Raw genomic sequence first — 26,255 nt, forward strand, 5'->3', positions numbered from 1 at the left:
TACTAATTGGTAGAAATTACCCATTACGAGACCAAAACCAAATACAGAAGTCAGAGTTTAGAAGTGTTGCCTGTAGCATGGTGCTTGTACAGAAGCAATTATCAGCAGCTCAGACTATGTCCATAAGGTAGATATAAGGCCATTACTTATAAAGGAGGCACATTCAGCAATATAGCAATGTAGCATTATTCCACATTGCAAAGCAGTGCCTTGTATTCACAGCAAATTAATAAGGAAAGTAAGTGGCGGAAGAAACAAACATAAAATATAAAGAGTATCAAACTACAGTATCAAATTACACATTTAATACCACCAGTTGTTACCTGGATTTCTAATTCAGCAATATGCTGTTGGAGTTCAGCCACAGCTGCAATGCGGTCTGCCTCACGAAGCCGTACTGCCATCACTTCTTCTTTGCTCTAGAAGAAGTAATGCACCGAAGCTTACAAATAATATCAGTTTCAGCTGACTAAGGACTCTGCACTGCTTTTACTAAAAATCATGTAAAGAAAACTTAATACACTGGCATGTGAATTATCATACCTATTGATACAGCATATTCTAAAGAATCCAGATTTCATTTCAGCTCACAGAATTGTATAAATTCTGAAATATAACCTAAAAACATATAAATGTGTAGTTTTGAAAACATGCTGTTATCAATTTCTAGGTCCAGAAAACAGCTGCCTCGTGTTCCAGAAATGTTATACTGTAAAATAAGAAGGAACATCAATATAATAAAAAAGAGCTCATGCTTCAACTTTTGACTTTGTATTTAACAAACAGCAAAGCTCTACAAGAATTACTTAATTCATCATTCTCTTTGTCAAAAATAATAAACACAAACTCACAGATATTCTCAGCCTCATTTAAGTCCAGCTATCTTATCCACAGTAAACAACAAAGATTTGCAAGACGGTTTAGAATAAAATTCTAATGCCCATAAAATCAGACTCTCAGTGTAAGTTCAATCTGTAAGTTTGCCTATAAACAACCGACAGTTCGAGTTTGGACAAGAGAGAAGGAAATTTCCTTATTTTTGTTTTATGAGGCTTCAGAGCACAAAACAATATTATATTATCGGCAGCTTGGTACAACCACAGAGAGAAAATGGTGACAGAGTCAGCAATACTTTCAGTTGGTGTGCAAATAGTTCCGGGGAAGAGACAGACTAGGCTCAGGTACCCTTACTTTTATGGCAGACTGGTGTAACTCCACAAACTGTAGTTATTGTAAATCAGTTTCAGAATCCTTTGTGTGTCTTTTTATGTATTATACACATACATTTTTTTCTGAGTAGAAACACACTTTAAAGTTTATCTTTGTGAGACCACAAAGAAGCAGCTCTGTCAAAACCTCCAGTGATTTTTGTGAGATGGTAAAAGGCAAGATGATATTGTCAAATCAGTAAAAGAATATATTGGTTTTGTGATTTCTGCTTCTCAAGACAGTTCTATCCACCAAAAGTGGACTATACTAAAGAGTCCATAGACATTAACACACTAATACCCTATTCACGGTGTTGCCTACCTTGCATTCAATCTCTGCTTGTCTACGTTTTTCTTCATTCAACTGAGCAAGAAGTCCTTTGTTCTGTGCAGAAAGATACTGTACCTTCCCCTGTAGGTTGGCAACTTCTTGCTCTGCCCTTCGTAAATGGTTACTATTGATCTGATTCTGAAATTTATGACCAAAAAAAGGAAAGAAAATGCATGTTAAGGAAAGATCTTTGATATTAATTTAACTCCACAAAGTCTGACAAGAAAGACTTAAAATCATTTACTAGAAAAGCTTTTGAAGAAAAAGTATCAGCGTTTTCTAAATGTAATCATGAATGTTTGCATGACATTTGGTTTATGACCAGGATATTAAAATTGTTCTTAAACAACAGATGACTCATTGTAAGAACATTATTGCAAAGTTCCTGTACGTTTGTTTTTCCATCTCTTTCTTGGGTAAAGCAAAGACTGTGTGACCTTGTATCCCAACTACAGCAACATGCATCCAAGGAACATCAGGTATGTTAGAAATAATATATGACCATTTTGCTCTTCTCTTTTCCTCAAAATAACACAGCGCCTTAATTAAGATCAGGACACTGGTACAACTCATACTATTTTTACACAAGGCTGTTGCGTAGACCAGTACATATCATGAGAAGCAATGCATTTCTGTCAAATGACAGCACACTGGCAAAAGCATGCACATAACACTGGAGTGAGAAGTACCTCTAGGTACTCCTAAGGCCTCTAGGCACTGTGACTAATGCAGACAGGATACCTATGCCCCCTGCTGATTCCGACACTACACAGATGGCAAAAGAGAAACAAAACAAAAGCGCCTGTTAACTGTAGCGAAGCACTACTAACACTTCAAAGGAAAACTTAAAACTTAAGCAAAAGGAAACTTTAATTCAGTTGGTATGGGAAAAAGTGGTGTCTCCATATAAGCCATCATGTGCCTTGCAGTTAACTCATCCTTCCATGCTCTTCTGGTTTCTGGGATTGCTAAAGCTTGTCAAGTAAACTTTTTGGGTTTTTTTTTTTAGCCTTTTGGATGCACAGGTCTCCTTCAACTAATAATTACATTTAACAGGTAATTCAAGGGAGAATTTCTCAAGAGCCTGTTACAAATCCTCAATCTACAGCACACCATATGTATTGATTCAGCTGAAAGTTCACAAATACAACATGAGCTCACCAACTTCAGTGCACACTCATTTCAGTTATGTTTGCTTAATAACAACTTATTCCCTAGTTATAAAAAAATATCTTGGCAGACAAAGTATTTTTGTCTTTTTTTGCACAAATTTCAGCAATGATGAATCTGGCATGTGAAAGTTAAAACTTCTACTAAAAAAAATCCTGACAACATGCATTTGTTTTGCTGAGAATCCAGTTTAGTAACAAGACCCATGACTTCAGTAGACAATCATATGGAATTCCACTGTAAGAAAGAAAACACTGCCATTTAAAGATTTAGAATTACTATTATGTTCATCAACTGGTTTTGTGAAATTTAAACAACTCAAGTGTACTTTTGTTGTTACACCAATTAGAATTCAGTGAGTAAAGATTCACACACGTTCACAGAGTCTACCAGCTAGTCCAAATGAGAAATCTGGAAAGCTTAGTCACAGAAAAGACTAAAAAAGAGACATTACAGTAAGTTGAACTGTATGCACTAGATTCTCTCTTCTAGCCCAACACAATTAAAATAGTGCATTTTGGAACTAAAGTCAAACTTTTAAATCGTCAACCTCATCATCAGATATACTACCATTTGACAGCATTCAGCACAACTCACACATGCTTGTGTTCAATAGCACACCTGTGTTTCCATCTCCATCATCCTTTGTTTGGTTTCCTTCAGTTCAGCCTGAGTTTCTGCTTCTCTCAACCGGACAGTCATCAGCTCATCCTGTAGCTCATTCACCGTGTTTTTCCTGGGAGGATCCTTCCATCTTCCAGTGGTACGAGCTAGATGACGCTAAAAAAAATATTGCATGCCATTGCTGATAATGCCTGATCTTTCCTGGTGTTTCCTTATTTCATGTAAGGTTTCAGAGTTATATGGGGACAAGTTGCTATAGTGCTCCTCTTTGTCCCAAAACTAGAAACCCATGGAAATTTACTAGTTTTAATAAACAATTGAAAAGCTGAAGATAGTCACTCCTAACTACAGTTAGACAATAAATTTTAAGTCTATCCTGAGACTTCTGCCTATTTATAGTCCTTATTAACATCTAAGGAAGTAGGAGTACTGATCAGGTACTTTCTACCAGAACTCCTGGCTTGTAGCCCAGGCAATCTGCCATCTTGAACAACTAGGGAATAATTTCCAACACATTTTTTAAGTAAAACTTCTTGTGACAGCTGCATTTAAGACGTTTCTCACCTCACTGGCCTGATCCACAATCACAAGTTTCTACTTGATCTCCACGTCTCTGAATTTGATAGTGTTTTGCTTTATCATCATTCATTAAAAACTGTTAAAAGTACATTGCTACCCATACCTGCCAGTGTTCCTCCAAATCTTTGACTTGCTGCCTCAGTTCTTTGAGACCCATTAGAGCTTCTGCTTCTCTTAATTTTACTGCAATCAGTTCTTCTTGTAGTCTAGCAACATTTTCCTCATCAGGGAGAGCGCTGTTCCTCTGCAACAAGGACCATCCTCTTAAATATGTACTCAAATAAAACTGTGCTTAGTGAAATCCATTCCAAGAATACAGACATGACATGGTAACTCTTACTACTAACCAAACTTAATGATATGTCCCTTGAAAAATAAAATCGCTCAAAACTCCAAGTTCCCAGATGTAACAAGTATGTACAAACATCTTCCAACTGCTAACTCCAGAAAAAAACGACAGTGTGCTTTTAGACACTCTCACTTCCAGATTCCCCAGATGGTATCCCTAACAGAGCACTATTTACACTATTTTGCACACAACATCAAAAATATAGAGAGGAATCTGAAAGATTTTTAGCTAGTCAATAGAAGTAAAGCACATGAGGACTTGGAATTACACCTTTAGAGTTGTAACTTTTACTGAGACTTGCAAAGAGATAACAAATGGAAATTTATTTTTTAGGAAGTAGTCATCTGCCTTTGAAAAGGAGGTAAGACATTAACAAAGGAACCATCAGTTAGTATTTACAAGCAAAAACCAGTCAAGAACAGGTCTTACAGGTTAAAGTACATGGATGTTTACAAAAACAAAGAAGAAAGACTAGACAGAACTAAACAGAAAACAGGAAAACACATGGCAAGAGTGACCTTGAGATGTGAAACATGGATGAAAGCATAACAACAGAAGTCTGGAAAAAAAAACCAGAGGACATAGTCTGCCTGACCACAATGTCCCTAAATCAAATCACTGGTGACCAAATACTCAAAGTTGAACTGTGCTTCAGCACTTTCTACCATATTTCTCCATCAAGTATTTTTGTAGATACGTAATACTACGCCAGTTGCCAGTTTTTCTTGAGAGCTGAGAGTAAAGTATGTTATTAACATTAATGGAACACAACACAAAAGCCATTGATTGGCATCTTCATGTTGCAAAATCATAGGATCTGAGTATCAGCAACAACAGGAAGTGAGAGGGCATGTTTCTGAGTGTTTACTATCAGTGTAGCCATGCAAGCTTTGGGTTACTGAGTAGAACTTTCCCAGATTACATGACAAATCACTAGGAGCAGTAAAGAGATGTATTAGTAGGAAGTAGAGGGAGTTAACTTCAGTCACTCTCTCATGTGCCTAAGGTCATTACAACAGACTGAAATTCTACTGTGTCTCCGAGTTTGTCCCGTACATGGGAATTTCCCCCACTGCTTCAGGTTTTTTTCCACAGTGACATTTTCAGTGTATGCTATCTTTATGCTGATGAAAGTTAAGTAAAGAAGCAGTCTGAGCATGGAAAAATACTTTAGATCCTGAATTCTTACTGGTGTTCAGTACAGTAAAAATGACCGTACTACTAGCCTCTTATACTCCCATCAAGCCCCTCGGATAATTAAAAAGTCAACTCTTGACTCCAGTGAGTTCAGTCTAATTAGCTAATAAGTTCTGGTCATATTCCTGAGTATACAGCTCTGAAAAATTGTATTGGCTTTGGAAATCATTCCCTCATGGAAAGTGTGCTTTATGTTTGGTCAGTTAGTGGGGTTTTTTTCCCTATTTTATTTTGCACTTCCAAGAAATTTTTCTTCCAAGAAATGTAAATATTTGACAGTTGGTTTGGGCACGGTGTGAACTCTGGCATCAGTTAGTCACAAGCTGGGATGCCATCCAAAAAGCAGTAGAGATTTTGATACTGAGCAGCGAAGGTATTCTTTCCCTGCCCATAATGGGACAAAGTGGGAGACACTCAAGAACTGGTAATGATAATGTTGAATTATTTCCTCCTCCTCTCTCAAACTATTTAGTTTCACAGCACCTCAGCTCTAACCCTAAGCATACTGCTCTTGTTGCAGGACATAACTTTTAAGTAACATATGTTTACTGTAAAGACTCCACCAGAACCCAAGTTTTCCACTACAGTGAGCTTCAGGAACAGAAGAGTGATTTGTTCTTCACAAACCTTTCCTACTGTTGAGAGATGTCAGGGTTTTTGCTACATTAACTTCTGGTTTGAAAAGTACCTTGTGATTGTGAAAACACAGAAGAGAAGATTCCAGAGCATAGTTATGCAAAGAATTACAGGGATCTCTATTCTGATTTTAGTGCTATTTCATAAAGAGGGTCCTGGTTTGATTTACCTTTTCCATCTCTAGAACTTTATCTTGCATCTCCTTCAGGGCACAATGGGATTCTGCTTCACTCAGCCTGGCTTGGACCAGCTCTTTTTCCAGCTGTAGCACAAAGTCTTCACTGTATCGTGAACTGCATTTATGCTACAAAGTTTGCAGAAATATGTTTAGTATGAAGTACAGATGGTTTGAAAGGGGCTTTATGTGCCAGATTTATAGTGAAAAGGACATTCAAATGCAGAACATTAGGAATACTGGCTTAAGGTCACAGAAGTACTCACCTTATACAAGTCTATTATTATGTCCATCCCAACTGCTAACAGTAAGAACTCTAATGTTGCACCTCTCAAACAACTGCATCTCCACATAGCCAAATGTGTAAGACCAAACCGAGAACTCTTAGTTCTGATGAGCAACAGCTCATATCTCTCTCACTGTTACCAAAACGGAGACATTCTCAAAGGATCTGTGATTATTTGGTGATATGGAGAAAAAGATGCTTAGAAAAGACTATCTAGTTACAAGGTTAATAAAAGTATCTCTCTTGGTCCTTACTCAAACTCTGTTTTTAAAGAAGACTTCCACAATCTTGGGTTACAAGTAAAGCCACGTGTGCTTCAGTACACACTTACTTTGGTTTGCCCCTTGCTTCCGCTCCAACCCTTGGCTCTCATTTGCTCACAATATAGATATTCCTTCTGAGATTCTCCTCCAGGGCAAGCCCAAAGGATTTACCAAAAAAGAAAAATCCAGGCCCAAGTAGCAGTATAGTCTCTTTTCCACAGACAGCATAAACCCAAACTACAAAGAAATCTGGTTCTTTCCATACTGGACTTCCTCCAAGATTATCCCTAGCCATCTTCACATACCTAAACACATTTCCTCAGTAATAAAATGGCAGTTCAGAATTTAAGGTCACTCTTCCCAAACTTCAGGGAGAAGGAACAAACTCACAGTTCAACTCCATTAAGTCCACCATTAACTTATTTCTTGACTGTTGATTAGCTGGAGTTAAAAGTGAGATCTATCCCTTCCCTTGCTAAAACACCACTTCATAAAGCCACATCTTTTGACAGATACATCCAACTGAAGACACACTAAGCAATTGCATCCTTAGCATTTGAAAGCCCCAGTTAACATTTTCCTCCACTGAATGGATAAAAAGTATTTTTGTTTTCTCTTGGGTTACTTTAAAATTACTTGAAATTCACCACAGGTTGTCAGACTTGCTTGACAGGCCATTTAAATTTCTGGTTTAGGAATAAAAAGGTTTTTGATACTCCCAAAGCATAGTTGGCTAGTTACTGTGTATGCATAGCTACTCTCAAAATTAAGTTCTATCATTTAATACAACTTTGGTGCCATTAACTACATTGTGAAGAATAAATACTATACTTGGATTCACAGACGAAGTTTTATTCAGTTAACTGCAACTTTAAAATTTATAGAGTGTTCATTATACTAAAGACACAAGTATTTCTAACTCTATGTTTGCACCAAACAGTTTTCTGCAGCTAAAATCAGTTGATAAAATTAACAGGAAAGTCTCCTATTCCATATACTTCTGTTAGGTATGACATTCCCTAACCTTTAAAGCACAAACTGAAGGCAAAGAGGACAAAACAAGGATTTACAACATATAACTATGTTGTGAAGGAAATGGTTTTTCATTTTTCATTTACTTTTATACTTCCACATGCCAACTAAGCCCTTCCTCATGCCTTACAGTACAATTCAGACTGAAGATCTACACTAACTGATGTTTGTGTTACAATTTACTGTATTTCTTATACATCAATCTACAGGGAGCTATAACAGAGGGGACATATAAAAAGCATTAGAAGGCAAATATAACTCATGCAGACAGTCTTTAGTGTCATTGGGACTGTCCCATTTAAGCACTCCTCATACTTAACTGTGCAGGTAAACACACAGAGACTGCTTAATTTACAAAGAACATACTCTAATATTATTTTTCCCTCATACAATATTTACTTAATTCACATTATTTTCAACGCACATAGTGTCTTTGCCTCAGCCAATGGTGGAGATAGCCCTGAGATGAGTGTAAGGAGAAGGTGGGTAGAAAATGTCGATGTATTCCTACAGTTGCTTGACATAACAAGGGAACATGAGTAGCATAGGTTACTCCACACAGGCACAGGGAACAGGCAACAGCTCCTTTTTTCCTGCCTGTTTGTACAAGTCCATCAGATGACACACACAGCAATTTAGATGGACTCTACATTTCTTCTAGCTTTGGCTTATATTACATAGAGTACAAGAACAGATGCAGTGTTCTTTCCTCACATGAGAACTCCTCTTGTACTTTCCAGGAAATTGAGAGAACAGCAGATTTGAAAAGCTGAATACATTCTGATTTTGCAACAATATGTAAGAGTATTCTAAATAGTTTTGAGACTACAAAACTCTAACTGATGTTTGTCAGGTAATAAATAATGGAGAGTGTAGGAAAAGTTACCTACCTGGGTTTGGGCACAAGTCACACTTTCTTTAAATGTCTTAGATATCATCTGCCTAAGGAATATGTTAGGAGTACTTATCTACTTAGCCACAATAAACTTGATATCAAGTCTTGATAGACTGACATAAATACAGCCAAGAGTAAAACATTTTAGCCACAGTCACACTGGTTTTCTTGGCTATGTTGAAAAGATGTCTATAATATAATGCACTAACCATTCTTAACACTATTTTGGCTGAGGACAGATTGTTACATTTAATTAAAGAATGTTTTCTGAGTACTCTGTACTCAAAGGCCACTAACATGGTTCAGTAGCTGCCCAGATAACTTTGTTCACACATTTAAGCACTAACTGTAGTACTTCAGTAAATACTGTATTTTTGTTTTCTGCTTTTTGGTTGCAAATCAAAATGTAATGTAAAAAAATAAAGTGTATTGTAAAATCAAGTGAAACCTTACATAAGGTTGCAAAACTTACTTACAAGCATATATTCCCTATACCAATTATTTTGCACTTAATTAGTATTGGTCATTTTAGCACGAGTTCCTGAAAAGAAACTATGCATCATGGAGCTGCTGTAATAACAACCAAATACACAGCTATAAATTACCTTGCAAAATGCGTTTGCTTCCATCTGAATGTTTGGTCAATTAAAACTCTGTCTTCACATAATACACTTGAAGAGCCTATTCAAAAATAACATGTGAAGCAATTTTAGGTTGAACTGCCTCATTTCTCAGATTCAATTTTCAAGCATTCAGGCTGATGAACTGGATAATCAGTGAAAATTAGAGCATCACTGGAAGAGACCAAGATTTGTGTTCTGAAGGTGTATTTAACTGGCAGAAATCTTTAGATGATTGATTTTTATACATCCAACAGAAGCGACTTTTTTCATTTGGAAACAACAGGAGAAAAAGAATAGAGAAAAAAAACTTGAGCACATAATTGTCAGGAGTAAGATAAAGCAAGCTGATTACCCTAACTCTTCCAACACTGTTGATCTTAGCATGCCTAAAAAGAAAACTTTCCATATTCTATTGAAGTCAGGCACAACTTCCTCTAAGCAGTTCTCAATTTACTAGCAGTATGAGGAAGTAAACCACCTTCCTCTTAATCATGTAGTTACCCACCACATCTAGTCTAAAAGCCTTTGGCAAGCTTTTGTATTAAAAGATTGGACAGATTAGTACCATTCTCTTCAAAAAGTCATTCAAGCAAATGTTTAGAACTAAAGTCTGAGAGCACTTCAGAATACAACACAATTTAGAATACAATACTTAGGAATTGTATAGCATTTCAGCTGTACAATTATTTTTTCCTAGTTATCCATATTAAAAAATTGTACAGGTTATACACTGGTTTTAAACACTGCACCCAATAGGGCTTCTTTCTACTAAGATAAGAGAGTTCACATCCAAAGTCAAATCAACCATGTCTACATATCACACATTATTCTCTTCTGCTCCCTTTTCTCCTTCCAAATGACTTTACATATGTTCAGAAATATGTAGAATACATTTGGTAACACTTAATATGTGATTTATTACATGATCAATAGTATCGTTTTCAGGTCACCTGGGAGTATTGGAGCAGAACTTCCATTTCTCTATAAACCAATGGTATGAACAGTTTAAGGAGACTCAACACTTTATTACCAAGTCATCCTGGTTCAATTAAAAACTCTCTATACAGCACAAAAAAAATGAAAGCTGCATGTAATTTGGGCTTCTGGTGTTCGACTTCAGTCAAAAGAACACTCCTCTACATGGCTGTGTAGTCAGCATTACAAAGAGGTGCTGCAATGGCAAAATTCTTCATACACACACTCGTCAGCACCTTCGATACTTAACCTTTAAGCCACTCAAGAGGTGCTATCAAATCTTACTGAACAGATTGAATAAGTCCTATATACTATTTAAGTGCAAACACATAACCTTTTTGTTAACTTTATTGGGTTACATAGTATTTTTCATAGAATCACAGAATGTTAGGGGTTGGAAGGGACCTCTAGAGATAACCTAGTCCCTGCTAAAGTAGGTTCACCTAGACCAGGTCGCACAGGAACACGTCCAGGCGGGTTTTGAAAACCTCCAGAGGAGATTCCACATCCTCCCTGGGCAGCCTGTGACAGGGTTCCCTCATCCTCATGGGAAAGTTTTTCCTTACGTTTAAGTGGAACTTTCTGTGTTCCAGCTTTTGTCTTTTCACTGGACACTACAGAAAAAAGCATTACCTCACTCTCCTGACATCCACCCTTTAAGTAGTATTTGTAAATGTTAATAAGGTTCCCCCTTAGTCTTCTCTTCTCCAGGCTAAACAGCCTTTCCTCATAAGAAATATGCTGCAGTCCCCTCATCACCTTGGTGGCCCTCTGCTGGACTCTCTCAAGAAGTTTCCTGTCTCTTTTGAGCTGGGCAAGCCAAAACTGGACACAGTACTCCAGATGAGGCCTCATCAGACTAGAGGGGGAGGAGAGCTTCCCTTGACCTGCTCGACACACTCTTCTTAATACACCCCAGAATGCCACTGGCCTTCTTGGCCATGAGGACACATTGCTAGTTCATGTTTAAGTTATTATCAACCAGCGCTCCCAAGTCCCTCTCTGCAGAGCTGCTCCCAAGCAGGTCGCCCCCAGCCTGTACTGGTGCATGGGGTTGTTCCTCCTGAGGTGCTGGACTTTGTACTTGCTCTTGTTGAATCTCATGAGGTTCCTCTCCGCCCAACTCTCAAGCCAGTCTGGATTTTGCCACCAACTAAACAAAACATTCTACTCCTATTTCTTCTGCCTCATGATTTATAAGTGAAATGGGCTGTGTTTATTTTTTTTAATACCATTGTGCTCTTAAGAAGTGGCTGCAGGTATCCTTCAGCAGCTCTTTTCATACACCCCTATTCACAAATTCATCCTCAAACTTCACAATGATGCTGAAACAGACAACTCAATATTGGAAAATAGATGATAAAACATGTAAGAACAGATGAACTACACAACCATTTATAGATTCACTGTGCAATGACTTTTATCTAATCATGAATAAAACTGAAATAATTTGGAAAAAAACAAAACAAAAGCAACATTAAAGCAAACCCTCATAAGGCAATACTGAAGAGCAGCATTGCCAGGAACAAAGTTACCAGTACTAGGAAACAGCAAAAAGATTTTTCAGTGCACTCAAAGTGAAATGTCAAAATGCAAAAGAAACCCACGGCTTTCCCACACACCTGTTCACATTTCTTGGTCCTACTTTCACGCTTGGAAACAAACTGAAAAGCTTCTTCAATTATAAATACTACTAATGCATCAGAATCTAGGGAACTGGTGATCACAACCATATTAACCCTTCCAACACATTGGCTAAGTTAATTCAGACAGTCCTCAAAACCACAGAACTATTCCTTACACTTCCAGATTAGTCACCTACTAGGCACAAACCCCTTCACATCCACATGGACTTACAGCCTCAGTTCCACGCATAGTCAGACTATTTCCTGTAGTTACATCCACATTTATTGGAGGAAAACAAGGCTGCAAGCATGCAGGGTGGGAGGTGTGGCTCTTAAATTATCTGCTCACCTGCCAGTCTTCTCCATCATTGCAACTTAATAAGGTCCCCAGCATAATTACAACCATTAGCTTTAAAAATCATATTACTCATCAATTAACTAATACATAAATGTTGCATTTCATTTTAAGAACCTTTAATTAAATACAGTTAAGTAACACGATGCCCCCCAAAACACATTCCAAAAGCACATGTACTACTGTAATCAGCCAGTAAACAGCTGGCTACACAAGACTATAAATATTATTTTACCTGAAAGGTTACAATATATCTAAAATTTTGGAAAGCATTGCTAGAACACCTCCATGTTCCTAATCATAACTTCTTTATGTTTTTTTAGCCTAACAGAAACTGCTACAGTGAAATAAAAAGCAGCATTACACATTACAGAGTAACTGCTCGTTAATAATTCCTTGCAACTACTCCATAAGATGTACCTTTTTCACACTGAAATGCCTTACACAGACACAATGCATTATTTCTCTGATGTTGCATTTAAGTTGTGAAACTCCTCACTACATTCCAAGATAAGATACAAATATTTGCAGAGTTTTAGTAAAACAGCTACATTGCCTGTAAGGGACCTGGTAAGCAGCACAGTGTGCAGTAGTTCTAAAAAGTTCTGCTTCATATACCCAAAATGCCCAGGTCCAGACTGGATACCACTGACTTGAAACAACAGGAGCATATTCACATCAACACAGCTAGTGCACAGCTTATTCAGCAACTGAAGACTGGTGAAATTGCTTCCCTCCCTCTCTCAAGAGACAATATTTAGCATTTCCTAAGTGCCTTAGAGAAAGTAACTTGAGTCTCATAGTAACCATCTGAAGTCTTGCACATCATACTACCTAAAACATATGATTCATACAAACACAGCACTACACACAGCTGGTAAAAGTTATTTTCCTGATCTATCTGCACATAAACCCACACCTTTTGCTAAGGTCTTGTAGTTCCCGATTCAGGGACAAGACCATTGTATTTTTACAAGCAGCAAAAGCATGCTAAGGAAAAAAAATTATATAGGTACACAGAAGAAACACGATCATGGAAGAGACTGGCCTAAATAAGAAGCTAGGTAAAGATGTTATGAGTACTCAAATTTGAGAGCTGATTCAGAATGATACAATTTGCAATGGCTAGATTCTTAGCATTAAGAGCTATCAAATGTTTAGTGTGTGGTTCCTTGTTAGTATTTCTTTGGTGGTGGTGTGTTCTGGGGTTGGGGTTTTTTTATTGTTGAGTTTTTGGCTTGGTGTGCTTTGTTGTATTTTGGAAACCAGTAACTTGCACCTATCCAGGGTTACTAACCCTATCTATCAGTAACAACAGTCCAATTTGTGTAATTTTAAGAATGCAAAATACAATGAACAAGCATTTCGAAGGACAGCATGGTGACCATGTCATGATGAGGGAAAACAAATATGAGTGAAAAGGATGAGATGATGTGCTGCCAGGCTCCTTACCCATTGCTGCTGCTGTTGGAGCTCCCTGATGGTATTCTCAGCTTGCTCCAGTTTAGTAATGGCCTCATCACTCTGCTGTTTGATGGTGGCCAGCTCCCGTTTTATGAGGTAGTTTTCCTCAGCCTCCTGGGCCCTTGTCACTTGTCCCTTAGGACATAATTTAGGTTTAAGCAGTTGAGGACAAATCCAAGAAAGACTGCCTTTGTGATGCTTAGCTGCTTATTTCATCAGATTGGTTTTGCAAACAGCACAGAGTGTAATTGGTAGAAATTTCAGGACAAGATAGTATGAAACAGCTGCTTTAGCACTTTATCACAAAGATCAGCATTCATTTAGCAAGCACAATTGTGTACTTGCATTGAGTAGAATTCCTTTCATGCAACATTACTCAGTTGTACATGCACAGATTTAAGTTCGCAACATTCACTTTTAGTGTTAATGTGGTGTCATAGAATCCATTTGTCACAGGAATGTGTATCAAAAAATTACATTAGGTTAGAAAAATTATCATAACGTGCAGGTATTGGGTTTATGTACTTTTAGTAAACAAAATTAAACACAGTCTAGCAAGGGATTAGCTCTATATTTACTCCAAATCAGCAAAGCAGGGACAGAGTACAGCATGCAAATATGCATGCATTGAAGCAGTTTGGGGAGGTTTTGAGACTAGAAAGAGTCATACAGTAAAAGACTAAAAGACTATACCTGTATCAATCTATCTGCCAAGGAAGCACTTTCCTACAAAGGAAAAATGCAGACAGGAATAAGGAAAAGAAAAACCAAAACATACAAAGGAGTGATAATAGTGACAAAAAAGACAAGAGCTGAGAGAAAGACAATTCCTGAGAGGAAGAAAATGCCCAAATTCTACCCATTTTCTGTACAAACTCTTTGCAAAATTAAGAATCCTTCAGGTAAACTAAGTTTTGCTCAGCCTGGAAGTTCCAGGAAGCAGCCTTTTCTGCAATGGACTTAACACAGCCCATCTCTGGTGCAAGGAGCTCTTCAAAGCCAGATTTCTAAAAAACTTTAAATTCTCTGAATGTCTTGCTTCCCTGATTATCAAAAGTTACTGATATTTTATCTGATACAATCTAGTAGATAAATGCAAGACACGGCTTACAGTCCATCCCCAACACGAAAGGCAGGCATAATTTGAGCACAAAGGAAACTCCACTAAGCACCGTGGCATTCACGCAGAACTAAAGCTTCTAAAAAGATGAAGCAGGAAAGTTAAATGGTGCATACTGACAGACATAAGTAGAAAATTTCAACTACGACAGTTTGTTTTACTGAACTCTTGCAGGAACTCAATTGAGCAGTTCATAGATTCTCTTCCTTTGCCAAAGTTTTGCAAGAAAGAAATTTTCATTTATGCACACTGCCAAGTACTACATTCTCCTACCCCAGATGCACAATTCATTACTTTCTACTCTAGCATCCTTTTGCAAACATTCAAATTGTGCAGATTCTACGACAAAGAGCACATCTATTCACAGATCATCTTTGTCCTTGGAATTTTTATTAAAATTCATGTTCAAACTGGTTGGTAAGACCTATTACTTAGAAGGGAATGTACGATGTTTATCATTAAGATACACAAAGGAAATCGTAACTAAATTTTATAGGTTAAGATGAAGAAAAAATACTTTTAAATAAAATTAAGTTTCCAACAGAAGAACTGAATCTGTTTGTTCATACTTAATAATCTGTTTTTCATATGATGTCATGATAATTATCTTCAGAAATTCGTATTAACAGATAATATCTTCTTCTTTTGAAATATCTTAATCCCAAGCAGAACAGGATACTGAAAGTGAACTCTGAAATTTGAAGTACAGAATTTGCAAAAGCACCAGAATCTGGCAGTTCATCATGGACTTCCTAATAGAAAAAAAAATCCTATTTGAAATCCCCAAGTTAAGTATAAACAAGGATATTTACTACTATAAAATTGCCAAGAGACTTCAAGTGAATCACTACAGCTTCAAACTTCTTAAAGAGAGTGCACTCTTTCCAGTGAAATACATCAGCACTTCTTAATGTTAGAAACAAAGACATTTATGAAATGGTATTTTTGGTCACAGCTTTCACAGTATGTCCTCATTATGTGCAGTTTTCCAAACTAAATTCAGAAACCAATTTATTAGAATTTTATATAAATTGACTGGTTTTCCAAGAAATTGTAACAGGTTTAACATTTGAAGTGTGACATCTTTCAATCATGTCACTCTACTTTGAATCTTTACCATTTTCTATCCTGTGAAACAGGAACGACTGTTCGCAACTCACAAGAGCATTCCATCTCACCTGCCAAAAGGTAGTTGGTTTTGCTGGTTAAGATGGACAAGAACATTCTCATTATAGAGCAGAGCAGCTCAGATTCCGTCTGTTGCCAGACTATAAAAGACACAATTGGAGAAGGACTCCTGCACACTAGCAGCACACTGATGGTAGTTACCATCCATACTTTGCCATAGTCAGTTACAAATGCTCTCAACAAAACTCTATTCCAGACTAAATCTATGAGAAATAAGTCTTAAAAAGGTATTCGCACCCCACAAACCCAAAATCGCAGCAAAAATACAAAACTATGTAGAACAAATTAATGGCAGCAGACTTCCTGTACTGAATGTGTATGGTGCAACACCACCCTTCTACTGCTGCATTCACTAGCTATGAAGTAACCTGCTTTCATCTCCATCTCTCTAGTGATTGGTAGGTTTGTCACTTTGCTCCTACATAAAAACACCCAGAAACTTCAGATTTTCGAAATCGAGGATTCTTTCACAATAACCACCCAAGCAGTTCACTATGTCATGCAGTCTTCTGAACTTTGAACAGATGCTTCTAGTTCAAAAAGAAAACAGTACAAAAGTTGGGTATATCAAAATGTTTGCTTTCGTATTCACTAAAAGCCGGAGATAACAACCTTACACATTTAAAAGCACTGACCCTAATTGCTTTGTTATTGTCATTCTATTTGTTTAGGCACTGTTAGTAAACACTACAGATTAGCAGGAACAACAATAAGCTATAATTCTGAGATTCCCATTTCATGTAATAAAATTCCCATCAATTAAAAGTCTAAATGAACACAGATTAAACCAAATCACCAACATACTTACTTTTTCTAACGTTTCAATGCGCTGTTTCAGGAGTCTGTTTTCAGTCCGTAACCTCTGGAAGGCAAACAGTTCAGAACTTTATTTCTCCAGTTATTAATTGGAAGTCTGATAAAAGTCAAGCAAGTTAACAACATTTATATTTAATCACACCTATGAAAAGCAATATAAACACAAAAATAAAATGTGTGCTTTTAACATACTTTTATATGATGTACCAACTCAAAAGCTGCGTTTAAACACCTTGTTACAGCAAAGATGAGAAGCCTTGTGTTATCTTAAAGAATCTGTGTTGCATTAAATGAAAGTGGTATATGTCTGCAGGTGAACCACAGGGTGCCTGATAGCATCCCTCCTCATCAACACAGCCCAACAGTCTTCATGGCATGAGACACGAAACTGCACTCCCTGCACTAGGACAAGCTAATGATAGATACAAGTTTTCCTTCCTTTTCCTCCCAATAATTTATGCTAAATTATATAATAGCATTTATTTAATCTGTAAGATTACACTGAGAATTATTTACCTCAGATGCCCCAGAAAGGAGAAAGAATTGTACTGAAGTGTATATTTCACCAGTGCATATCCTGTAATCGGTGCGTATCAGCAGTCAGCATTCGGATAGAAGTCATCTGCATCCCTAAGCACAGAGTACCCACGAGTACTACTTCAGCAGTGCTTTGCTCTGGCAGGCTGAGGCAAATGCAGTATGCTTGGCTTTTACCCTTGCTAAAATGCCAGAGCTGCTTAGCAGAAGACAGTAAGTCAGAAATGGTTCATATAAGGTCTTAAAGCAGGGCCTAGGAACATATAGCTTTAGATTGTTGGGTTTAGTTGGTTGGGTTGGGGTTTTGTTGTTGTTGTTGAGGGGGGGAAGAAGGGAAGGAATTTGAAATAAGTTAAAATCCTGGAATGTAAAGTTACAGATGTCTTTCAAGTGATTTTATTCTTTCATTTTCTGCAGAAAGCTGCCATCACAGCAGGTCCTAATGCCTTGCTACCTTTCCAACAATAACAAAGTGCCTGAAAAAGCTTGGCACGCCTGTTCCCAGGTGCACGTCACTCCAATTTTATAAAAAAACAATGCCCTAAAAACTGATACTGAAAGGCAAAAATCACAAGCAGTGGACAGGAAGAAGGAAGGCTGTACCTCACTCCATCTAAGCTTTACATACTACATTTGTCCACCACTTCTCCCCCTGCCTTTTCTCGTGGAACTGGCTAAAAACATGATACAAGGAAGCAAATCCAGATCAAAGACCATTCTGGGAAAAAAAAAGCATGAGGGGAAAAAGCAGCAAAAGCCTGTTTATGTCACAAAAGCAAAAAGATGTGGCAATTAATACATACAGGAAATTGGTTGGTTAGTAAAAGGAAACAAACTGCACTGGTAGGGTAGAGTTTTTTCCACATTATGTGTCAATTACAGAAGCTCCAAAAGAAAGTGGCTGCAGACCATTCAATCTTGAGCCTAACACATGGGAAAACTCAAGATCTCAAAAGCAATGATAAGCCACTCCTTTGCATTCTGATAAACTCTACCTTAACATGTGTCTTAAAACCACCCTGTGTGGGACACCTACCTCTAAACCAGCATATTTGGAACCTCTGACAAATAAGGCTATCTATAATGAAGCTTCAGTCAGCAGAAAAAAATGAAAACACCAAGTACTGTAGATGTTAAGATTTTTCTTTAAATGTCCACCAGAAGCCTCAGTAATTCCACTAGTGTCCTTTATGAACACACATCCCAAACACAAATACTGAAAGAAAATAATTTAGGGACATCAATTACATATCTGGCTTCATAGACAGATCAAATAACCCCACATCTAGGAAATAAACTGATCCATACATGAATTTTTTTAAGTTCTCTTACCTTAATTTCAACTTGTTCTTCCATTTCTTTCGTCTTTATTGTAGTATATTCCTTTTCTAACCTAAAATTTAGAAATGGTAAATTATTATTAGAAAAATTGTAGATAACTTACTTGTTGGTGTAATACCTAAAAAACAACAGTAGAACAGAGACAGAGATTAATGCTATTTCCTCTAAGTGGACAATTTAAATGCGTTCCTGTAAATATTTAGACTAGACATTAAACACAAAGATATCTGTAGATATGAAGAGACTTTGAACCACCACTCTACAGTGTGGGTAGTTGCTCATATACATTTACAGCGGCAATTATTTGTAGGTACTCTGTAACAACCACTCAGTGTAATGATACAATAATCAATTCAATAGATTCAGGCAAAAAAAAAGAGAAAGCTCAGAAAGCCTGGGAGACAGAATGACACAAAGAGATTTGAGACAAATATCTCATACAATTTTGGTCCCTGTCCAGTAAATCACAAAATGATCTTAATTGAAAAAGGTGGCAACAACAAAAAAAAAGAGAAAAATAATGCCTCTACAGAAGGCAATCAAGAAGTTAAGACTCAGAATGGCAGGGTTTTTAAACTACATATTGGCTTTCAGAGAAAATGTCTTCCAGGAAAGCTTTGTTACTACTTCTGTTTTAGAGAAGGCTGCCCACTGTGTTGCCTTGATCATAGGCCGCTGACAGAAGGACTGGCAAACTCAACTTGAAAGACTCTTAGCACAACCTGCAGGGCAAGAACAGTGAGTGTACAATATATTGCAACCAACTTGAGAATTGTCAAACTTAGCCCCGCTAAAAACCAACATGTGCAGCTTGATTTGTCAAAACACCGATGATCAAAGGCAGAAAACCGAAGATATGCAACTAAAACAACCTTAAAGAAACCCAACACCAGCACTATGCTCAGGACTTCAAATCCCAAATGAAAGTTATTTTACAATTATCAATGGTATTACAATGTTTCATCAATTTATATTTTAAACAGCACTAATCTTGACCATAAACACCTTAGCACCACGAAGTCTGTTTCAGTTACTAAATCACAGAATCTTAAGGGTTGGAAGGGACACCTTGAGGATTTAGGCCAGATCATAAAGTTTAACCTCCTTTCCCTATTTTGGCCTCAAAAACCCAAACAATCTTCCATGTCAACACCATCCCCCCAGCTTTTTCTATTCAGAAGTGCTGTAATTCCCCATAACTTGCAGCTTTCTTCAAAAGCTTGTTATTTTTACAAAGGACAGCTACACTATATTTAAAATAAATAGCGAATATTGCTTTAGAAGAATCTCCTTGCAGACAGAACTCCAGTTCTAGCTCTTTATAGTATAAAACACATCAAAAAAATTAAAGATGTAAAATTTAAAATGAAATCTTGAAAAAGTTGTTTTAAAGATAAACAAACAGTAGCTCTTAGCAACAATCTATTTTCTCAAAACAGTATACCTACTTTTTCATCTTTTTTGCATTGTATTTGACTTGGTAAGATGCTTGGATTAATCTTTCTGGACCACTGTCAAACTGATGTGGAATGACCTTTTGAAAGTGCTAAAAGCAATGAGAACACAAGATTACACGTAATTAATAGCCACAAGGATATACACACATGCACATTACATATTTCAGACATTTCTTACAATTATTATAACCTTAATTTACCTGTAACATTCCTTCCATGTCAAGTTGCAGTAATTCTGCTTGGTTCATCTGTAGTAGTGCTAAACCTACTCGAAATACTATCTCTAAACCCTGAAAACAGAAGTTAAGAAATATCCAACAATTATTTGTGTAATTCTCAACAGGACAGAACAATTCTACTATTTACTTATGTTGGGAGTTTCACCCAGTTTCTCAAACATAAAATAAAAATCAATTTAAAAAAACCACAACAAATCAGTTCTAGGTTTCTTATTTTGTCCCAAGAACAAGTAGTCCAGCTATTTGTCCTGAGACCTTTGCCCATCATAGTGGGATTCATTCCACTACCTAAAATAATGGTCTTTAATAGCTACTGTTGAAATAAAACATATGACTATTGAGTAGTTACCTCAGACATAAAAATATCAAATATTCTCGTTGCAATTGGTAGTGGAAAAGTTGTAAGGAAAATAGTTAAAAACCATGATGATGCATACATAGACGTGTGGAAACTCTGAGACTGAAAGTGCACATAAAGTTCTGGAAGATGCTCCTGGAAAGAAGACAAAGGAAAAAAATAAACGTTAAGCTTCTGCTGGTAGCCTTAATGTGTTTGACAAATTTTGCACAGAAGAATTGGTATTTAGTACAGACAGCATCTTCTTAACACAGGACTAGGAAACATATTACTCATGATTACCAAGAGCCATGCAATGCAAACCCCAGTATAGAACGCCCTACAGTACTTCTACCCTGCAAAACAGAGATTGCAAAAAACACTTCCTTATCCTAATAGGAAGTCACAGGGTCGTATATCCCTAAGTTGTGTCTAGAGTGGGCTACAAAAAGAGCTGGAAAGATCTTGACATGGTCAGAGACCTAGGACTTATTTGCTACATTAGCATCCCACCTCAATCATTACATTAGGAGCTGGACCACAAAACACAAACCTATTCTCTTCTATCAGCCTGACAAGGAAGAAAGCATTCTATGTCCTAAATCCAAGCACAACTTTAATTCTATATATGAAGGTACCTCCCAGTTTCCATCTTTTAAAATAGCTGCAAACTGACTATGAAGACACTGACTTTAGGAATCTTCAAACCAAACCAAATTAGACATTCATATGCTTACAACAGTATCAATACAAATCCTCATGCTTCAGTGTTTAAAGACAGTCACCGGCTGACAAATGTTAACAAAGTAGACCACACAGGCACGTGCATTTGCTTCTGAAGTTCTGAAACTAGCCACTGTCAAGGGAAGAGCCCACTAGCCAACATACATGCCTGCTCTTGAACTAGAATTCCCAAGCTCCTTACTAATGGTTACTGAAGAAAGTTTGATAGATTTTGTATGTACCTGTATCATGCATTCAAACTGGTACATACAAAGGCCCAGTTCAGCCATGCTTGGTTTAAAGAGTTCTCGTAGTCTGTAATCTTGCATTAATTTAACAAACACACAGAATGCCTCTTCTTCTGGCATCTGCATTAAAAAAAACACAACAAACAACAAAACAACAGTAAAAACTCTGGACAAATGTAAGGATATGTGAGAATAAGCGCCTGGGAGGGTTTAGGTTTTGGGTTCTTTGTTTGCACGTGCAGTTGAGAGCGTTTGGTTTGGGCTTTTGGTTGATGGTTTGTTTGGCTTTCTTTTTATTTGAAGGTATTTATAACCAATTATTATAATGAACTTTTGTATATATTGAATTCCATCAAGTGATTTCTGAACTCGAATGGGAATCTGCAGTTTCTTATAATATACCCTACTTAGTCATAAACCAAAAGGCAGTAATAAAAAGGTAGCCTTAAGATTACTGAATCAACTGTAAAGTTCCATTTGAACTCTGAGGAGATTCAGTCTAACAGAACCGAAATAAGAAGTTTCCTAATAGTTGAAACAACATTTATCAAAACAGCTTGCAAGTCTGCAATCCCACCTTAGGTTTAAGAAAGAAATGTATTCTCTCACTCAAACATAGTAACTTCTTAGGAAATAGAACCACATAAAATAAATCTCATTTATGTATGAACAGCTGCCCTTGACAATTCTACTGTAACGAAATGACAAAGGCAAACTATTATAAAAAATCCCAATGAATCACCATGATGTATTATGCATTCTAGCAGGGATTTTAATGGTTTCCATATTTTTACTATCATGTTTACCTGCATAAGCAGTAATCCAACTATAAAAGCACTTCCTTGACAGTACCCAACCTCACGATCCACCAACGAATAAGCCTAGAAAATAAAGTTTTAAAACTCTCAACATTGAAAACCTTATTATAAATAAAAAGCAAACATAGTTCATGATGTTGTTTTGCTAATAACTTACTAATCCTCTCCCAAAATCCAGTGAGAATAGAAATTCTATTCAGAAGTTTCAGTCAGATATTCTAGTTGCTGCCTGTTGCTATAAAACGTGTATGAACTCTGCTCTCTGGCAGCCCATAAAGCTAAAATTAAGGCATACCTAAAAAAGTACAGACAGTTTTAAGACAGACCAGACAGAAATGGCAGTTCTCTTCAGAAAATTATGTTCTGGAGTGTTATTTACACAGGAAGGAAATGCAGTGATCTCCACACATGTTGCATCTTATGGAAGTTACTACGATTTGGAAGCCAGATGACTTGTCTGTTGAAACTATCTTGTATGGAAAAGTCTGACTTTTAAAATTTAAGCTCTAGCACAATGAAGGCAAAATAATGCAAACTTAATTTTATGGTGGCATTCTCATTTTGTGTTTGGGCACTGTAACAACTGCATGTTAGCTTGGACTTGCCACTTCCTAATTCCACTAATGCCACTTGAAAATGGAGTGCTAGTTCTGATCCACAAAGCTCTTGTTTTGGTTATCATTGCTTACTTCATGAAACATTTTTTTCCATTATACTGTCAGCAGTTTGCATCTAACTTTGTTTTAATGCAAACTTATCAAGTTTTTAAAATCTCTTATAAACTTAACCCATGAAGTATGGGGAGAGAATATCCAAAAGCTGCTTTGAAACTGGAATGTAATCTGTTGAGCCATCCTGTCATCAAGTAAAGCTTAAGGTTTTTCTTTAAATTCACTCAAAACTGATGCAAGTTTGCTATATTTTCCAAAGTTTTGTGCCTGTTCTTGCTAATGCATTTTCAAGGGTTGAAATACTGACTTACCTTCATTACATTGAACAAGACCTCCTGCCCAAGGCTGTCTTTTTCTTTAAAAAAATCATGTTCAGGGTAAGTTCTAGCAATGTCCCTTCTTATTAATTTCTCACAAGGAGATGTCATTTTTAAAAGCTCTGAATACTGATCCTTAATTGGCATGCTTTGAGCACTGCACAGAAGCTGCCAAACAATTGCTCTGAAATGATGAGGTATCCCTTTTCGAACAAGCTCCTAAAGCAAAGAGAGACACAAAATCATTTATATTTCCTGAAAAGACAAGCGTAAGCCTGAAGAAGAAAATACTTCAACAAACTAAGTTCCTCACAACTTCAAAAGATGTTTACATCATGTCACAAATCAGATACATGGGTAATAATGTATAAACCTCAGTTTTAGTGTGAGATTGTTAGCTGACAAAAGACATTCTGAATAATCTTTAGTGGTGAAATTAGCTAACGGAAGTAGTTCCCTAGTCACAGTAAGCTATGTGAAAAACTGAATATTCAAGTAATCTTAAACAAGAGTTCCAATTAGCCAGAATTTAATAGTTATTTTTGTATTTCACAAAAGATGACTGAGGAGAACACCCTTATATTTGTAGTGACTGAGATATGCTGAATGACCAATTAAAAATTATTTCCCAGACAAGTAAATGCTAACAAGAGGAATTAACTGTAGCACTGACAACTGCAATCAAAAAAATATTGCACACTACTGTTATCACAAGCCATTTAACAAACTTGACAAGATCTCTCTAATTTCTCTGGTATGCCAGTACTGTCAAGTTATCTTTTAAGAAAGTATTTAACTGTAGTTTCAGAAGCTGTAGCAAGACAGAAAAAACGAAAACAGATAGGCATTATACAATATGCCCAGATTAATAGATCTAAGAATCTGATACTTACGTTTTCAGAAAACACAAGCAGAAAGTAGTCTTGTTAACTACTTTCAAAGTATGATTTGGGAAGTTTACAAATTGATCCTAGTTGCAGAAAGTACCACTAAGACAATCTGACCTAGAAGACTGTCTCTTCAAGACAAGAGGGTTCTCTTAATGATGTTTTATACCTTAAGAACTGTTACCAAATATCCTAGCTTCTTTCACTTGCATTTAATCTGAAGGTAATCTATTCCACAAACTTCCTCTTTTTTCTGTTTATTCTAAATATTTCTCCTACCTGTACAAACATGAGATTAATTAATGCAACAGTAATAACTGTTCCAGAGACTCTTGCTTTCCAGGATATTTTGTTAAGGTTAAAGTCTACTGCAGGAGTTTTGCATCACTGACCTCAATTTTGTAATATACCTAAGAAATTCAGCCTCCTTCAGAACTATCCTAGTAATGTCACTCCAACTGTTTGTCTTGTCTATGACAAAACCACTGACACCATGTTATTTCCTAAAAGACTTCCAACTCTGAGACAACCACCCTAACACACCAACTTCCTACATCTGTCTCTAGCTACCATTTGTCAACAACATACAATTACATTATAGATCAGTCATCTAAAGCCTCAAGGGCCACTAAAAACAAAGAATTAGAAAGTGGTTTCTTGCTGTAAGTTACCATGCACCTGCTTGACAGAATAACAAGGCTAATCCCTCCAATATTCCAAAAGGAACAGCAGGAAAGGACACCTACTAAGCTGCACTAAAATGATGCTGTTCTATACAGTGCTACGCATACTGAAAAGAAGGACTTCAGTCATCCTTCTGAATCCCTCCATAAACAGGATATGAGTTCTAAAGTGGATCAAAAGACATAAGGATGGAACATATCACCTATGCAAGAAGGTATATACACCCATATCTAAAATTTAGAAAACTCACCAAATATCTAATAAGACCAGCTTTTGCAGCCAAGATGAAAAACATTTATTCTCCTAAAGTCATACATACCAGCACAATCACAAAATAGGAGGTTTCATCAGAAACACAAAATGACATGGATAGGGCTGACTTTCCACAAATAAAAACAAAACAAAAAAATACTGATAATTAATCAGCAAAGGAAAACTCACTAGCAATACAATTAAAATATTTAGTGAATTTCAGTCAAATAACTCCCCAAATGATACTTGGCCAGCTGTAAAGACAGGCAATACTTGAGACACTTGTGTCTCAAGTGTTCAAATGCAGGCAGTTCCCACCAGTTCTATCCAACTAGATCTACTCATTACCATCTCACTTCTCTTTTCTCTTGGTAGGGTCATGTGGCCTTCTTCTCAATGTTTTTTGGGAATACCTTTCCAGAAATTGTTTTCCCTACGCAAGCAGGAAGTCTTGAATTAATTTTCTTCCCTTGTTTCTTCTCTCAAGTCATGTGCTCTCTTCACAACAGCTTCACATAAAAGATACTTTACTTTAGCCCATTGTTCTGCCCTCCCACAGCCTATTTATACACACACACTTCAAGCTGCTCAAAAGATCTTGAAATTTGTATTCTGCACATAAAGCTACCGACTTGAGCCAATAAAGAACCAAAGCAGAAGAGACTTGCCTACGAACAAAAAAATCCCATGCTGCTGTACTTGCTGCCTCTGAAACACTGGCATGTTCAAATGCCCTAGATGCTTTTTAGTTGTAATTTGAAGTGTAATTGAATTCCATTGCTGTACATGCCCACAGCTAATCCAGCCTGGACACACACTGATCCACTTAGAAT

At 36.9% G+C, this 26,255-nt stretch overlaps 1 protein-coding gene across 6 annotated transcripts in view; it reads right to left on the reverse strand.

Moving 5' to 3' along the window:
* The window catches only part of EVI5 (ecotropic viral integration site 5), a 76,394-nt gene that overhangs the window by 34,053 nt on the left and 16,086 nt on the right, over positions 1–26,255 (reverse strand). For 5 of the 6 annotated variants that reach the window (XM_062004163.1, XM_062004160.1, XM_062004161.1 and 2 more), the window contains 15 exons: positions 23,594–23,818; positions 22,600–22,674; positions 21,788–21,913; positions 20,835–20,978; positions 20,447–20,536; positions 20,238–20,335; positions 18,781–18,841; positions 16,904–16,957; positions 14,481–14,513; positions 13,776–13,922; positions 6,264–6,398; positions 4,016–4,156; positions 3,331–3,489; positions 1,531–1,677; positions 324–419 (listed from right to left, as the gene is read on the reverse strand). In XM_062004163.1, coding sequence (XP_061860147.1) covers positions 324–419; positions 1,531–1,677; positions 3,331–3,489; positions 4,016–4,156; positions 6,264–6,398; positions 13,776–13,922; positions 14,481–14,513; positions 16,904–16,957; positions 18,781–18,841; positions 20,238–20,335; positions 20,447–20,536; positions 20,835–20,978; positions 21,788–21,913; positions 22,600–22,674; positions 23,594–23,818 — 1,731 coding nt within the window. The remainder of the gene's footprint in view (positions 1–323; positions 420–1,530; positions 1,678–3,330; positions 3,490–4,015; positions 4,157–6,263; positions 6,399–13,775; positions 13,923–14,480; positions 14,514–16,903; positions 16,958–18,780; positions 18,842–20,237; positions 20,336–20,446; positions 20,537–20,834; positions 20,979–21,787; positions 21,914–22,599; positions 22,675–23,593; positions 23,819–26,255) is intronic. The other variant, XM_062004162.1, reaches the window with a different exon arrangement.

The sequence above is a fragment of the Colius striatus genome, chromosome 10, assembly GCF_028858725.1.
Source record: "Colius striatus isolate bColStr4 chromosome 10, bColStr4.1.hap1, whole genome shotgun sequence".
NCBI classification, from domain to species: Eukaryota; Metazoa; Chordata; class Aves; order Coliiformes; family Coliidae; genus Colius; species Colius striatus.